At 31.4% G+C, this 17,278-nt stretch overlaps 2 protein-coding genes across 3 annotated transcripts; one reads left to right on the top strand and one right to left on the bottom strand.

Moving 5' to 3' along the window:
• Nucleotides 1–4,532: 4,532 nt before the first annotated feature.
• LOC101205084 (protein STRICTOSIDINE SYNTHASE-LIKE 3) lies at nucleotides 4,533–7,554 on the top strand. The gene is made up of 4 exons (XM_004137313.3): nucleotides 4,533–5,057; nucleotides 5,929–6,204; nucleotides 6,589–6,756; nucleotides 6,910–7,554. The coding sequence occupies exons 1-4, from the start codon at nucleotides 4,696–4,698 to the stop codon at nucleotides 7,310–7,312; spliced, it is 1,209 nt and encodes a 402-aa protein (XP_004137361.1). The 5' UTR covers nucleotides 4,533–4,695; the 3' UTR covers nucleotides 7,313–7,554.
• A 470-nt stretch (nucleotides 7,555–8,024) lies between these two features.
• LOC101204835 (beta-glucosidase BoGH3B) lies at nucleotides 8,025–13,116 on the bottom strand. Of its 2 annotated transcripts, none has more exons than XM_004137312.3 (10): nucleotides 12,960–13,116; nucleotides 12,502–12,755; nucleotides 12,074–12,278; nucleotides 11,722–11,812; nucleotides 11,467–11,612; nucleotides 9,761–10,004; nucleotides 9,543–9,647; nucleotides 9,246–9,428; nucleotides 8,957–9,161; nucleotides 8,025–8,762 (listed from the first exon to the last, which is right to left on the bottom strand). In XM_004137312.3, the coding sequence occupies exons 2-10, from the start codon at nucleotides 12,722–12,724 to the stop codon at nucleotides 8,278–8,280; spliced, it is 1,887 nt and encodes a 628-aa protein (XP_004137360.1). In that variant the 5' UTR covers nucleotides 12,725–12,755; nucleotides 12,960–13,116; the 3' UTR covers nucleotides 8,025–8,277. The 2 variants fall into 2 exon arrangements, with proteins under 2 accessions (XP_004137360.1, XP_011649288.1); XM_011650986.2 differs by having other exon boundaries at nucleotides 8,278–8,762; nucleotides 12,834–12,968.
• Between the last annotated feature and the right edge of the window lie 4,162 nt (nucleotides 13,117–17,278).

The raw sequence follows: 17,278 nt of genomic DNA, 5'->3' as shown, positions 1-17,278 counted from the left end.
AACTTTATTGCTTTTCTTTTATATACGACATTTTTTAGAAAAAAAGAAAAAGAAATAAAAAAAGGGGGGGAATTTATGCTTGGTGATTATTGAGGGAACTTTCGTTAAAAGGTGCATTTTCTCTATATTTGATATAGAGTTGATTGAGGAGTCTTTGGTGAATATAATTTACTTTTAAAAGAATGTATTTTAAAGAAAAAGTATCTCAAACAAACTCACCAAAAAAAAAAGAAAAACAAATCACTACTAAAAAGATATTTAATTTTCTTTAACTAAATAATAATATAACTCATCAATACTCATCATCATATTCTTGGTTTATTATATAAGGTAAAATACTCAAATATTTACGGTCACATAACAAATATAAAAATGTTGAAAAAATTATTGGAATAAAAAGTAGCCAAATCTAAATAAGAAAGAATCTTAAAAAAGTAGATGTAAGAATAGCCAAATCTAGCCAAATCTAAACAATTGTTACGTCCACAGCAATCTTTCGAAAAAAAAATTATTAAAACATATCAAATATATTTGTTGCCTAGGTGCCAATTAATCTTGTGTTAATAGAGCATTTTTTATGACATTTTTTTATTATGAACACATGAGTTTTTTTCGTTTTTGAAATTCTTCTTACAAATATCGGTGACTTGTTATATTTTTTAAAAAAATATTAATAATTTTCTCAATCAAATTTGATAATTATTCAGACTATGTTTAAACATAACAAAATAAATTAAAATATTTCTAAAAATAGATTTATTTTCTATTCCTCTCCTTGAGGAGGTTTTTCCCATGGGTATAATTAATTGTGTTCTTAATTACTTGAATAGTACTAGTCGTCATTCGAGCTAGTTGATTAATAATATTTTTAATTATTAGGTTCTCGATGGAGAGTGGATAATTGATTCTAAAACTATAGTGTATAACAAACAATCTTACTTTAGGTCAAGTTTTGCTGTCTTCCTATTTAACAAAATAGTAGCCTAAAGGTAATTTGATTCCATAACGAGTAAGGTAGAGTCATTCAAATAAATCAACCTAAACCTTTTCTCAATCACTTGTTTGCAATCAACTCCGATGATTTTACACCATCATATGGTCCCTCAATAACCTCCCGAGACTCTCTCATGATATGTTCTTGGTGATTAAATTGCAGCACAATACAACAACTTGCTTTTAAAAAAAAGTGAAAAAATGTTGTAGTAAATTCGACCTATGACCCATATTATGTAGTTAGAAACTCGTTAGACTGATTCAAACTCATCAAAGAAAGTTTAACTTGGAACAAACTAATGATCGTAGTAGAAGGAAAGTCAAAAGATAACGAAATCAAGTTGTTAATACTCGAGACTAAGTTGAACATTAACTAAAAGAATAACGACCTATTTAATGTTATTGTAATTTGAAAAATATTTAGGTGCATTTCGAGTATCGTTAATCTTTGTGTATTGATTTATTAAATTGTCCAATCATAACTTGTCATGTGATAAATTTTGCACGTTTTTCTTTTCTTTTGAGATATTTTAATATTTTTTTATGTGAATAGTGAGAATGATGCATTTGTATTCTTTTAAGAATGTACACAATCTTACTTTTAGTCATTATTATATATGTGATAATATTTTGAGATGTTTTCAAATATACCAAAATCAACTAAAATATTTACAAGTATAACGAAATTTTATATTTCGATAAAATCTAAAATTTTGCTATATTTCATAAATATTTTGAGCATTTTCATTTACACGATAATGTTCTTAATATTTTTATATACAAACGGGTATTTATGTTTAAGACTTTTTTAAAAAATAGTATAGATATAATGGAAGTAGTACATATCAATAATGTTTTGAATTGTTTTGGTGTACATTATTATCTATTGCTATTTATTTTCTCTATTCAAAGCAAAATCGTCTATAGCATGGTGGCTTCTCCCACGATGCTTATGTGCTAGTGTTGTATCTTATTTAGATCGTGCGTACTCATGCTGATACCTTGCGTGAGGATATCACAAGTCTTATCTATGTGTTTGTTTCTTCTTTGGTTCTCTAAGTCTATGTTGAGTCTAAGTTGTTTCATTTTTCTTGCTTGTTGTTGCTTGGTGACTTGGTCTTGGACTGGGGGATCCCCTTGTTGTTGTTTAATGTGTCTATAAAAAAAATTATGTTAACTTGTAGTCGATCACTTTGATTAGTATAAAGCACATAATTAATTCTAAAAAAATCGTACATTTGAGAATATTTTTTTCAGTACGAAGATAAATTGTATTGATAGTATTACAAACTATCAACTAGAGTGTTATAATGCAACAATTAAAATGTTTCTTTTAGGTAACTTTTTTCAAAAATAGAGTTAAAAATATGTTTTAGATTAAGTGTTTTTTTCTTCTTCTCTAAACTAGCTACCTTTTTAAATGTCAAAGTTTTAAAGAAAATGAAAAGGAAGTGTAAATAATAATGAAAAGCAAAGGGTGAAAATGGATTTGTCAAAAAAAAAAAATCAAAACAAAACAAAAGAGAGTGAAATTGAGTGGAGAAAAAATAAATAAATAATGGACCACTGTTCCCAATGATCATTCAATTGCACACCCAACACATTAAAGTACAAAACAAATATATATATATATATATATATATATATAATATTCGACTCATAAATTGTTTGTATTATCCGTATCAACTTGACAGATTCAGTTTCTGCTTCACACATTTAAACAATGTCATTTTTAAAAAGAAAAAGAAAAAAATAGAGATAATGTTAAGAAATAAAGAAACTTTTATTAACACTATTTAAAATTTCATCCAAAACTAATATTAGTAAAAAAAATAATAGCTTTCTTTTCATATAAGATCTCTTAAATCACCTATTACATGTTTAAATTACCTATTGATCTAAACTTAGGTTAAAAGCTTGAAGGAAGGTGCAACACCATGTTTCATTGAAAAAGTAATTTCTTTTTAGTATCATTGAATGCGGAGAGATTTGATTCAAATACTTTGTTGGTACTAGTACACTTGTATGTTATTTGAGTTATGTCTAAGTTCATCATTGAAAAAATAATTAATTTATAATGAAATAGCATAATGAATGAAATTTGAAATAACAACATTTTAGGTTCAATTATGAACAAGTTTCAAATGAGCAAACTAAAGTACTTTTGGCCAGTTTTAGTAGTTTATTTAGGACGTGTTTTTAAAGAGTATTTTTTTAAAAAAAAGTTAAGAATAACTTTTAAAATAACACTAAAAAATGGATAATAATATAGAAATTTAAAGGTAATTAAATAGATGTATTTATAAACTTATTTTTTTAAAACAAAAAACAAAAAATCAAACAGTTCAAAAACTTTGTGACGGTTTACTAAAACCTATGGACAGGCCCAAACTCAACTTGTATGTATCAGGAAAGCACACTGAGAGACATATTCTAAAACTCCAACAAAAAACAAAACGTCAGATCCTTGAGATTTGAGCCGACTAGCCGAATTGATAAATATTGATAAAAAAAATAGATGAGTCGAGATTGAATTGACACCCTGCAACCTTAAGTGCCAAAAAAGAATTCTAACACCTTGTTCTCCCATGCAAGACATATGATAGAGGGGTAATATATATATATATATATATATAGCTCAATTGAGAAATCTTACCTTATTTGTTTGTGTAATTAACTAACTTAGTTGTCCCAAGTACTAATTTAAACAATTAAAGTATAGAAGACTTTAACAAAAGTTTATTGAGACAAGATGACAAGATGGAGACCATTGCAAAGAATATAGCCCGTTGAAATTCAAAACTACTATACATCTATATCAAAACCTATCTCAAACAACATCCAAATGCCTACAAACTCCTTTATAGATCACTCACCCATTAGGATCATTAAACTCTTGCTATATATACAACAATCTATATATGTTCAATTAAAGCTAAACAAGAAATTGAGGCAAAAAAAAAAAAATCAATGATTATAAAAAGTAATGTCAACACATCATTAATGTATGTTAAATATGAAGTTTTTTTCCTAGGTAGTTAATTAGATTACTAGCCATTAAACTCTTATTATTGTTAATACTTGGAGATGAAATCTTATTTCCATCCTACTATTTATTGTCTAACGCAAAAATAATTCAGTTTACATATTAGTTTGCTATCAACTTTAAAGGTAGAGGTTTGATATTTCCACCACATGTTTTAATTACCCTCACGCGATATATATATTTTAAAAACAAATTTTCCTTTAAATTATTATAAATGGCAAAATTGGTTAAGTTATTTTAAAAAGGAATTGGAACCACTCAAAATAGATTCTTAGTTTAATTTATGTTCGTCTGTAAATATTTGTTTATCAATAAAAGAAATAAAATAAAAAGAATGTTCAAATATTTAAATTTTTTTTTAAAAAAATATTTCCCAATAAAAGTTGGATGAAAATAGGATAAGTTATCTTAAAAAGGTTTGAAGATCCAAATGAAATAGAAAATTCCTATTCCTTTTCGGTTTTGGCATTCATAACGTGGGCTCGAAAGAAATAAATACAAAGCTTTTTCCATGGAGGTTTCTCGTTCTCCACATTCAAACCTTCTAAGTTCTATCCACTACCAACCATATCAAAATCCATCTACCACTCTTCAATTTCTTCACTATCCTTCTCCAATCTTCACGCACTTCCAACTACATTCTTCACTCGCCAGCAATGGGCCGTGCAACGGAGAACGGTGGCTCTTCCATCTCCTTCGCCACTGTCATCGCCGGATTCTTTTTCTTACTAGCTTTGTATTGCGCGATCGATCCCTTCAAGCACAGTGCAATCGCTAACTTCCCTGATTTTGAGACCTACTATGTCGAATTGCCTTCGTGGTCTCAAATACCGACGGAGAGAGATACTGAAAATTTGTTGCAGAAGTCGACCATTATGTTTAAGGATCAAGTTCAGGGTCCTGAGAGTGTGGCTTTTGATTCTTTAGGGCGTGGACCTTATACTGGTGTTGCTGATGGTAGAGTGCTGTTCTGGAATGGTGAATCGTGGACTGATTTTGCTTATACTTCGCCTAATAGGTAATGTTCTGTGTTAACTCTTTGGGATTTCTCGTTTGTGAATTCTTCTAGGGTTTCGCGTCGATGGAGGAAGTTTGATAGTGTAGAGACGTAGTTGGATCATGTTTTGGATGTTTATCCTTTTTTAATTCGAATTCAAGGGCTGACGACATCTTTAACTTCTCCAATTAATTTTATATAATGTGCTTTCAAATTTGAAAAATGATAACTTAGTTTAGATCGTTAGACAAGTATTTATTCTTTAAATCCTATGAAATATGGCAAAAATCTCACTGTTTCAGTGAAAATCTCCCTCTCTTCTAATTATTTATATTATCATCCAATCTTATTCTTTTTGGTTGCTTCATATATACTGATTATTTTATGTACTATAGCCTACAAGTGGAGACATGCTGTAAAGTTTGATATTAATATTTAATTGGGACAGATTAGTGTGAATACTATATATATATATATATATGCACACAACTCTTGTTAATGTGAAGCCTTTTTTGGGAAAGGGAGACTCTCAAACTGAATTTATTTTTCAATTTTCTCATCCAATTTAAAAATACAAGCCAAATACAAAATGTTGTGAGGGAGAATGATGTCGGTGTACTAATTGTTGAAGTAAAACTAGGATAACATGCTCATCCAACTTGTACTTTTATGAGAAATCAATTAGATGGGAAGTTTGACTTAGGTTGGTTTGCTATGAAAACTTATTGCTCATCCACAGAATGTCTACAACTTCTTGAAAAATCAATACCTTTTAGTAGTGTCATTGAAACCCCACAAACAGAGTTGTGAAAGTTTTCTAATCACATATCTGTGGTTTCCTTTTTCTAGGCATTTGTTTCTACATTCTAATCTAATTTCCATGTGGTTTCAGGTCGGAGATATGTGATCCTAAACCATCAATTTTTGGTTATGCGAAGAACGAACATATATGTGGCCGCCCTTTGGGACTCCGGTTTGACAAGAAGACAGGCGATTTATATATTGCAGATGCATACTTCGGACTGATGAAAGTCGGACCAGAAGGAGGTCTGGCAACTTCTCTTTCAACTGAAGCAGAAGGAGTGCCATTCAAATTCATCAATGATCTAGACCTTGATGATGAAGGGAATGTATACTTTACAGATAGCAGCACCAAATACGAGAGGAGGTAAGCTATGATTAGTTTTCTCTGTGCTAATTAACAAATGACAATAGATAATTCCTAATTATTATGATGGTCTTCTTGTTGATCACCACTTTATAAAGTACAAAAGTAAAAATGAAACCCGTTTGTAGAAGGAAACAATGATCAGAGGAATGAAAAATCTCGTTTATGTTCTTTATCTATAAAACTTGTTGATGTTGTTCTCGTTCAAGTCAACATAGTAATTTGGGTTAGCTAGATGGATTCTGAGAAACAATCAAACGACTGCTTGGTGCTTATATTCTTTAGCATTTGTGATCACTGTTTCCTAGCTGCTTCTCTTTTAACTCTGATTTTTCAAGACTAGAAACCTTCTAAGAGTTCTTATAACCTATATTTCTTGTGCAGGAACTTCATACAAGTAGTTTTTTCTGCTGAAAACACCGGGAGACTTTTGAAGTATAATGCTGCTACGGGAGAAACCACTGTACTCGTGAGAGATCTTCATTTCCCAAATGGCGTGTCTCTAAGCAAGGACGGTTCGTTCTTTCTCTTCTGTGAAGGAGGAAAAGGAAGGTAAAACACTTTACAACTCTAATTACCTCTTTAAGTTTTCCATCAAAATTTACTACTGCTCCTAGTCCATGCATTTATGCTCATAAGATGGAAAGCACACCAATGATCTGTTTATATTTCAACTCATTAACCACATTTCCATCATTGATCTAGATTACGCAAGTATTGGTTGAAGGGTGAGAAAGCAGGGACAAATGAGCTATTCGCCATACTTCCTGGATTTCCCGACAATGTCCGAACAAACGACAAGGGCGACTTCTGGGTGGCAGTTCACAGTCGACATTCTACATTAGCTCATTTGGAAGCTGAATATCCAAAACTGAGGAAAATTCTTCTCAAGCTTCCAATATCAGCAAAAATCCAGTTCTTGCTTCATGTTGGAGGAAGGCCTCATGCAGTGGCTGTGAAGTACAGCCCAGAGGGAAAGCTTTTGCAAATACTTGAAGACACCCAAGGAAAGGTTGTGAAAGCAGTGAGTGAAGTTGAGGAAAAAGATGGGAAATTGTGGATTGGAAGTGTTTTAATGTCTTTTATTGCAGTTTATGAGTTGCATTAAGTTTGGTAAGAATAGGAGTAGTACTAGGAATAGAAGTAGAACTAGGAATAAGGTTTTTAGTTTTTATTTATTTTGGTGGTTTTAGTTAGCCATTTATGTTCATGTGAACTTGCTGTTAAGTTTGAAGATTTTAGTCAAAGTTGTAGTTTCCTTTTTGGCCCCCCAAGTTGAGCTGATTGGGTGGATAAAAATAACTCATACACTTTAATTTACTAATAATTGAGGAAGCTTATTTATTTCGATGCACTGTTTTACATTTTTCACCTCTTTATTCTTATCAAACTAGTATTTATGATCCAGCAAGTCCCTGCTTATGTTTAACAAAGTTCACTAATGTTTACTTTTAATACTTAATTATTTTCAATTTTGTAACAAACAACGTAATCAGAAGTGAAACTATCACAAACGTGAAAGATTGAATCAACCACATGTTTGTGTTATAATTACTGAAAATACATTTTTTAACCATACAGAAAATATATTTTAATCTTTAAATTTTGAGTTCATTTTTATTTTGTCTTTAGGTAAAAGATTGAGTCATGGGAGTAAACTTTATTAACTATATTTAAAAAATTCTAAATTAAAAATGTAAATCTTGAAATATAGAATTCAAATTTAAACAAAATTATAATCTAAAACTAAAATGTTAGAACAGAAGTCATATTTAAAATGAACCGAAATCATATTTGAAAGAAGACGAACATTTAAAATCTAGAGATTAAACTAGACCTAAGATCTAGAGAAGCATATATCAATTTTTTCTCTTTGGTAAGTATTTTTGTCTGACAGCCATTCAAGCTGGATTATAAGTATTTTTCAGTAGGCTTAAGGAAAGAAAAAATCAATACGAGATTCAAAGAAGATGGTATTAAAAATGCTTCTAAAATAAGACTAGAGGGCTCTGTAAACAGCCTCATCTAATATGGAATAATATCCTTCGAAGTTTCTCTAAAATGTTAACTTCTCTAGTACTTGTTTGGTTTAGTTGTCAAACCAAATCCAAACGGAAAAAGTGGATCATAATGTGAATCACCAACGTTCATAGGGAGTTGATCAACAGTCTTGAACCATGTACGAGCAAGCTTCCCGGTGAATCCGTAGTCACCGAACAGAAGGTCAGCTACACCTTGGCCTTCTGTTCCTGGAAGCCAAGCAGCCACAAGGGCATTGGCTACTCCAACATAAGGCTGCATCACAACAGGGCGACCGGAGACAACGACGACGACACAATTGACATTGCTACACACATTTTTTATGGTGCTTGGACCAGGTTCAGAAATGGAGAGATTTGTGCTGTCGCCAGAAATTTCAGCATATGGAGGCTCCCCCACAACAACTATGGCATATGAGAACTCATTCGACTTGACAAATCCTGCATCTGGGTTTTCATTGTACACTACCTGTGTCGAAGGATCAACCGTATTCTTCACAGCATTGAGAATGGTAGTACCTGTTTACAAATTTACCAAATCTAAGAAGCTGCACAACTATCGGGAACTGTGGTGCTTCCGGTTTTTGTACATTATTACAGATGAAGAAACAATGACTATGCAATTCGTAATGAGATTAAATCAAACATAAAAGCGTGTTAAGAAAATTATCCTCTTGGTTTCTCCTTTATCTAGAAATAACAGTAAGACTTACCAACAGTGAGATCATTGCCACTCTGACCCTGCCATGTGATCGTCCAGCCTCCGCATTGATAGCCCAAGTTGTCGGCGTGAGTCCCTGCAACTAGTATCTTTCCAGCTTTTTTAGGAAGAGGAAGCAATGGCTTATCGGCAGAGGGGCCATTCTTCAATAGCACAAGCGATTTCCTTACAGCCTCCCTGGCCACCTCTCTGTGTTCCTGTTGAAGGCTAAAATTTTAGTTTCTGTCACCAAAGCCAAGACTTTAGCAAACCAACTACGAGCATCAAAACAGGTGACAAACCTTGCTCCCAAGTTGGTTGGCTAGGCTGTTATCCGCCAATGGGTTCTCAAAGAGACCCATAAGGAATTTAATTCTTAAAATCCTCTGAACAGCATCATTGATCCTGCTCATTGGAATAATATTATTCTTCACCTGGCGAGTGAGCTCGTCGATGAACTCCGTGTAGTTTTGTGGAACCATAACCTGCCATGCATCATATACAAAATGGAACATTGTAACCGTTGAAAAAGGCATCAAGAACAAAATGTACGATGGTCATGCTACACGTTCCAAATCAAAAGATGAAATTTGACTTACCATGTCAATTCCAGCACCAACTCCAGCTTGAACTGAATAAGAATAATTAGCATGTGGAGGAGAGGTGATCCTGTCAATCCCTTGCCAATCGGAAATAACAAACCCCTACAGACAACCAACAAAAGAACATTCATTAGGGGCTCGCCCAATTGTCTACGATCCATTTGAGTATACTAACATAAGAATCTCACTTGAGTTTATCTAAATTCTTTGAATACCTTGAACCTGAGCTTGGTCTTGAGGAAGCCAGTGACAAGGTCACGGTTGGCGTGCATTCTCACTCCATTCCAGCTTGAGTAAGATACCATTACTGTTGCAACGCCCTTTTGTATCGAATTATAATATGCAGGCATGTGAATGTTAAGCAATCCATTATAATCAATCACAGTGTTATTTTCATCGATACCCCTGGTTGTGCCACCATCTCCTACAAAGTGCTTAGCACAGGCCGCAACTTTTTGTCTGAAGTTAAGTTGAAATAGAAAAGTAGTTAGGTTAATGGGACATATCCAAATATATTCAATTTGAGTCACCAGATTATGGCTGATTCTAGCAAAGCCCAGTTGAACAATGAGCTAACATTTGAAAAGACAACCACACATACCCAAAGTTCAAAACAATACATAGGAACGGGGGGGAACTGAATGAAAGTCACGGGGGAGATAAGGTGGGACCCACTTGGTTCATTAATATGATCAAAAGACTCAGAGGGAAGATCTGAAGCCACTTTAGTTTCATTTTTCTTTTTATCTGAAAATTTTTCATCCAAGCTTATATATAATATTATAAAATAATACTATATCAATCTACAAACCTTTTTTTTTTTCTTTTTCATAGTTACTTATTGTAAAATGAACAAAAATGTTCTTCACTTCATTTCTCTGCTCTTGTGAAAACAACTAGAACAAAAATTAATATGGGGCAAGTGGAAGAAAAAAATAATGATAATAAAATAAAGAGAAACTTCAATACATTTGAGTATGTGTTGTCGATATTACAAATCAGCATTGATATATTGGGGTACCAACCAAGGAAGTTTAACTTTAACATTTGTTTAATAACCATTTACATGCACAATTCACGAAATGGGGAAGGGCGAATAGAAATCAACAAGCGTTTCACTAGACAGATCCATATGTTAATCTGTAAGAAGGAACTGCTGCATGAGGAACACCTACCTATTTATTTCTCTTCCTTTTAAAGACAGCAGTGCGGAAGGAACTACTGCATGAGGAACACCTACTTCTTTACCTTTTATAGACAGTGTTGCGGATCCAGAAATTTTATTGAAGGAAGCTTTATAGAATTGTAAAAATAATCTTGAAAATTGTAAATAGTAGGGCTTGAACCTAGGTCTAGAGGGGGCTGAGAGACACTTTTAACACTAGGCTAACTTCTAGAATGAGTAGTGTATCCAATCCTTTATATATATATATATAATATAAAGAGCAGAAAGTTGAGGATGCTAAGAATAAACCTGGGTCAGAAATAGTATGCTAAATCCGCAGACAATGATCATACAAGGATCAGATGGTCCACGTGAAGATATTTTATCAATCAACTGAGTAATAACAAAAGCTGTGTTGTCGAAGAGAGAAAGAAAGTGTGCATTGGTCAGAAATTAGCAGCTTTTCTAGCCTCAACTTCTGACTTTTTTACCATAAATTAAAAAATAAAAGCTATTAAAATAATTAGCATCATTATAGTAGGCATCTGATAATTAAACCAAGCATAATCATTCAAAGCACTGTACAAGACTATTTGCTGGTAAGCATGGAGGGGAAATGATATTAAACTTTCTGCTCATCATACCACTGTACAAGTTGAACACTAAAATGAAGAACCACAATATGTTATTAGCTCTCTTTTGTTAAACAAAATGACAACCAAAGTAAAGTTAAAAAGTTATGCAAAGAGATCTTACTTTCCAGCAACAAAAGGAATTCCTTTTCTCGAATTAGAGGGAATTGCTCCTTGCAATCCAGGTATTATCTCAGTCAATTGTTGAACAATCTTATGATCTTCGCTATAGCTCTCGTAGCATCGACCCCATCTGGGATCTCTACACACCTGCACAAAAACCCAACAAGCAGAAGGAAAAACTGTAAACCAAGCACAAATTCCTGAAGAAAATATAGTTCATTCTCCTTGAAAAAAATTATTCAAAATGTTACATTACCGCAATACACGGAGCAAAAACGTATGGAATTCCAGTTGCTCTGACTTCAAGGGCTGTAGCTTCTCCAATCCGCCTAAGAAGTTCCGGATCCCTGATGTGAAAAGTAAACTCATAAGCAAACCAGATCATGAATCTGCAAATTATCCACTAACAAAATTTTGGGTTATAAGTTCAAATTCTAGAAACATCGTCAAGATTTTTTTTTTTTCCCTTTTTGGTAGACTGGTTTTATTAGTTAAAAGACCAACAACCTTCCTAAATCTTAATCATCCATTAGTACAACACAAGATTATCAAATAATATGCATACATAACACTGAGAAAACCAGCTGTTTCTTGATTACTTTACTTACCTGGTAACACCAAGACCAACATTATGAGGAAAGATAGTGGCATTGTACACATTATTGTGACCATGAACAGCATCAATCCCATAAATCATAGGGATTCCAAGACGGGTGGCTAAAGACCCCTTTTGGATCTCATTCACCATATTGACCCAAGTCTCTGCCGAGGCTTTCTCCGCCGGTACACTCCCTCCTCCACTCAGTACACTCCCTGTCCAAAACCACCATCATTATTCATCTTCCATAATCAAAATACAATATATAATACATACAACCATAAAAATAATCCTTACTGAAAAGTAGACATTAAACTCGCACAAATCAATACATTAATGGCAATAATCCTTAGTGAAAAGTGGACATTAAACTCGCAAAATCTAGTTTATCCAATCCAGGTCGGGGAACCAGTTTTAAAGAGCTGAATGAAATAATACCAATGAAATAGTTCTTCATAACGTCTGGGGTTGCAACTGCCCGTTCAATCTGAACCATTTGGCCAATTTTTTCTTCCAAAGTCATCCGACCCATAAGATCTTTGATTCTAGCACCCAATGGCTGTTTGGGGTCTTTGTATTTCAAGTAAGTTGCATCTGTAGCAACAACCAGACAGCAAAGCAGTAGCCAAAACCCCATCAAGGGTTTTAAGAACCGCATCATTTTGAGCTCTGAAACTCAAACAGCTCAAAACCTGATAACAAAACAGAGTAACATCAAGCTATAGACAACAACAAAAAAAATCCAAAAAACAACAAAAAGAAAACCATACTGAATGGGGTTTGAAGCAAATGAAAACTGGGTTTAGGAAAATGTAGTGACACAGAGCATTTGAACTACAGAAGAACAAAAGAAAAAAACAATGAAATGAGAGAGAAAAAAAAAAAGAGATTCTTACAGAAGAAAGTGAAAATGGAAGTGATGAACGAATTAGGAAAAAAAGGCAGAATGATTCTGCCAGTGAGAAAATGGGAATCCACAAGACACGAAGAAGGAGTACGTGGGGACCTTTATACAAACCTTTTACTATTATTTTATTCAGTTTCTTATCCATTGATTTCAAATTTCAAAGAAAACTGCTTTTCTTATTATCACTACTCTCTCCAAAATCTAAATTAAATTTTAAAATTTGATCGTTGAAACACTTTTTGGTATATTTATAGATAACAGATGAATGTTTGTAGGTTTTTATCTTATTTTAAATGCATTTTTTTTATTAATTTTTTTCATCATATATGAGTGAAAGATCTATCGAATTTCTTCAGATATGACAAATAAGTATGAAGTGTAATGAGTTAGAGCACATTTGTTGGTGGTTGTGGAGGGGATTATCCCTTTAACTAAAACTATTCAGGTTAAGTTCTTCATTTGGTGTCCAAGACGGGCAAATGGAGTTGACACACTATCTTACTTGTGCTATAGTTTTATTAGAGAATTTTGAGGCGTTTTTTTTCTTCTTGTAAATTTCTCTTATTTTCTCTCTAGAGAATACATCTTCTGAATTATCTTATTTGCTTTTCTTCATTCTCCTCAGCTATTTGTAAGGAGGCTTGTGTTAGGTATTCGTAATTGATGTATGGATCATGTTGTTTCAAAAAAAGTAAAAATTGTAGTATTGACAAGTTAAGGATGCAACCTCTTTTTCCCGCCTCAAAATCAATTTTAATTTTAGGGGAATTATGGTAATAGAGCATACGACACAACATTTTCTAAATTTACAAAAGTAGTAAGTTTAAAAGTGATGATGTCTAATAGTCTTATAATTAACTATCTGATAGTCGTTTAATATCACTAATTTTTGTATTATGAGCGATTATTTTTATAATGATTTGTGTGATTTAATGCAATTTTCCATAATTTTAATTAGAATTAGAAACATTTACATGAATTTGAATATTTGCTTCGTCCAATGGGTTCTTAAATGCGTCATAAATTTGGAAACTTTAAAACATCAATTTTATGATTTATTGATTTACTGCATCGTAGGACCACAACCAAATAGCTCTTTATTTAGGGGAATTGTAAAAAAAGAAATGTTATTTTACTCTATCTCAACCTAAACTATTCTTCACTCTTTACTAGGGAAGAAAATTGGCACTTGTACTGTACAATTAAAGAAAAATGTAAAGTTGTGATTTTCTTTAAGAGGGGAAAGTTATCATGTAATTGACTAAAACTTCATACAACTATTTAAATTAATAAATAAAGGTATTTAATATTTACATTAGCAAAGCCTTTTTGGTTTTTTTTTTTTTTTTTTTTTTTTGTATTTCATGGATTGCTTTTGTCATATAATAAAAATGTGAAAGTATGGATGAAAATACTACATATTAAATGAAAATTCAAGTTTTTTTTACCTAAATGGATATGTAAATGTTAAACAAAAAGATTATTTCAAATAACATAACAAAAGGATGATAATAGAATGAGGTGTTATGTAAATTTGTTTTGTTTTATAAATGAAAAATGAAAAATGAATATTTTTAGAAATTATAAAGTAAATGAAGAGAGAAAAAAAAAAAAAAGTAAATAGAGAACGCAAGAAAATGCGTTGGGGATTGGTGAGAGAGTGAATTGTTTCAGAGTCTTATGAAAGTAAGCATTCATTGAATGAAGGAATTTGGGCACACAAAACATCGCCAATTGCGTCTAAACATTGCCTTTCTCAAGTAACCAATTGGACCTTCCCACGTCCAAAATCAAACCTCATTACTTTACCCTTTCGGTTTAAAGGAAAATCCTAATAATAATAATAATAATTAATTAATATAAAAAATGGTTACAAATACCAAAAAAAATCTTAAAATATACTGAAAGAAATTTTACTATAATTTTAATATTTTTTATTTTAAAAAAACATTAGTTTTGGACTAAATTATAATTTATAATAAATATTTTTCAACTTTGTTTATACTTTTAAAAGTTATAAAATTACTTTTTATTTTTTTTTATAAATATTTTAAAACTGTTAGAATGAGAAGTCTTTTAAAATTTGGAATAGAAAGGAAAGAGTTAAAATAATGTGACAATGATCTAAGACTACGTGTTAATTTTAATTTTTTTTTGTATGTCACTGTCGCACAAAAAATTCTATACTTTTACGAAAAGATATTATGCTAGTTGTTAAAGTATTTTTTTTTCTAATAGATTGAAGACAAAATTTTAAATGGACTACTTTTTTATATTGGGATGGATCGTGGTATTTTGTTATATTTATAATATTTTAAGTAATTTTTTATTTAAAATAATTTATTAATTGTTACCTTGATTTGATCTTTGCTTGTAACAAAATCAATAATGTCATTGTCGGTTAGTCATTTCAAGTTCAACAAAATATTATTATTATTAATAAGAGTTTATTTGTAACTTAACAAAATAAATTAAAATATTTACATATACAGTTATTAAATATAATTTGCTTATTAGATAAACTCTCTAACAAACACTTATCAATATCTATCATTCCTATGTTAAGGTATTCAATTAATTAATTGCAAATCTTATAACAAAGTTTTTGGTCAATTGGTATCTATATTTAGAAATATAAACTTCTGACATCAAATTGTACTTTGAAAAAATGAATAGCAAAAATTTGGTAATATTTATTAAAATGAAAACAAAGGGAAATAATCCATATGGGTCTAAGGCATTCAAATTTTATAGCCGTTGGGAGACAAGATGGCGTGGCCGACAAGCCGTACATATTGCAATGTATTTGTCCTTTTCTATTGGGAAACCCATTTTCATACTTTGCTTTCATAAGTTCTTCACTTACCCCTATCAAAAATCTTTCTAACCATTACAAAATTTGAAATTAATTGATAAATGTAATATATATATATATATATATATATATAACAAAGAAATTTAACTTTTTCGGTGAATGAAAAAAAATGAAAAGGAAAAGTTTAAACATCACGTTGAAAAGTAGCTACGAAAACTCAACTCAGCTCAACTGACTTTGGATAATACTAATAATCCTAAAAACTTTGGTTTGAGTTCTTTTACTTGTAATTATTTACTCAAAAGAAACAAAAAGTTATGAAGTCGGTGGACAAAACACCACTAAACATCTTATTCCATCGTTACTTTTATGTGTTTATTTCAACAAATGCTCAAGAAATATTTTATTTGTTCACTGCTTTTGTATTTTTATTAGCTTTTTTTTTTCAACAACAATGGTGTTATGTTAGTCGTAAGCACGATTTAATTGATAAAGTATTACGTTACGTTCGAACTCATTCTACAATTGTTGGAAAAAAATTACTTGGAGGTGTAAGAGTTCATTTGACCATGATTGTGTGTCTTTGCTAAGTAGGTGTGGATGTCTCCCTCAATGGAAGCAGAAGATAAGTATTCAAGGTTAGAGATACAAGTTATTAGAGTCCCACCATGTGAGCACCTCATAAATACTGTCTTTCATTTATTCTTTAGATATATGACAACAACAACAATAGTAATAAAACAGTAAATAAATGAATTTCACACTCTTAGATCTCAAGTAATCTACCATATTCAAAAGGAAAGTTGTGATCTACCTTAGTTGTTGGGCAATAATACTAGGAATAGCGTTACCCAGTTGGAGTTGGTTTTCCAACAAACATGCAAATGAACAAATTACAATAGATTTGGTAAACGTTTAAACTGACTTTGGCCGTCAAGAAGTAAAATCAGTTAGTCGATTTGGTCAGTTTAGTTCTTGAAAAAGAAAAAAAGAAAATTTTCTGAAAATTTTTCAAAACTAACACCAACGAATCTCTCTTTCTTCGACTAACTTCAGTTCAATTAACTTGGTTTTTCGATCTCATGTTTAACCCTACATAATACCACAATAAGAAAATAAATTTTGAAAAAAATATTAAACTACAAATTTAGTCTCTATAGTTTGAAAAAAAGTTTAAACGTAATGATTTTAAAAAGTTAGAAGGTAGTTCCTATGATTTGACAAAAAACACGTAAATAGTCCGTGTGGTTTGATAACAATGTCATAAATAATTTATATCTTAAAAGCTTTTAGAAACTAAATTTTAGTTATAAATCGCCTAAAGCAACCTCTAACTTTCTTCACACTTGAAACCATAGTTGCCATTTAACCAAAAGATTGAGAAGGAAAAAGATGCAACAATTTGAGCAATTAGGTGTATGCATTTTCATTTATATGAATTGTAGATCTGGATTCACAAAGCAATTTGTATAAAATAAACAAAACAGAAAGCA

Source organism: Cucumis sativus, chromosome 1 (genome assembly GCF_000004075.3).
Source record: "Cucumis sativus cultivar 9930 chromosome 1, Cucumber_9930_V3, whole genome shotgun sequence".
NCBI classification, from domain to species: Eukaryota; Viridiplantae; Streptophyta; class Magnoliopsida; order Cucurbitales; family Cucurbitaceae; genus Cucumis; species Cucumis sativus.
Note: the sequence above shows the minus strand (reverse complement) of the source record. Positions and strands in the feature narration are given on the sequence as shown.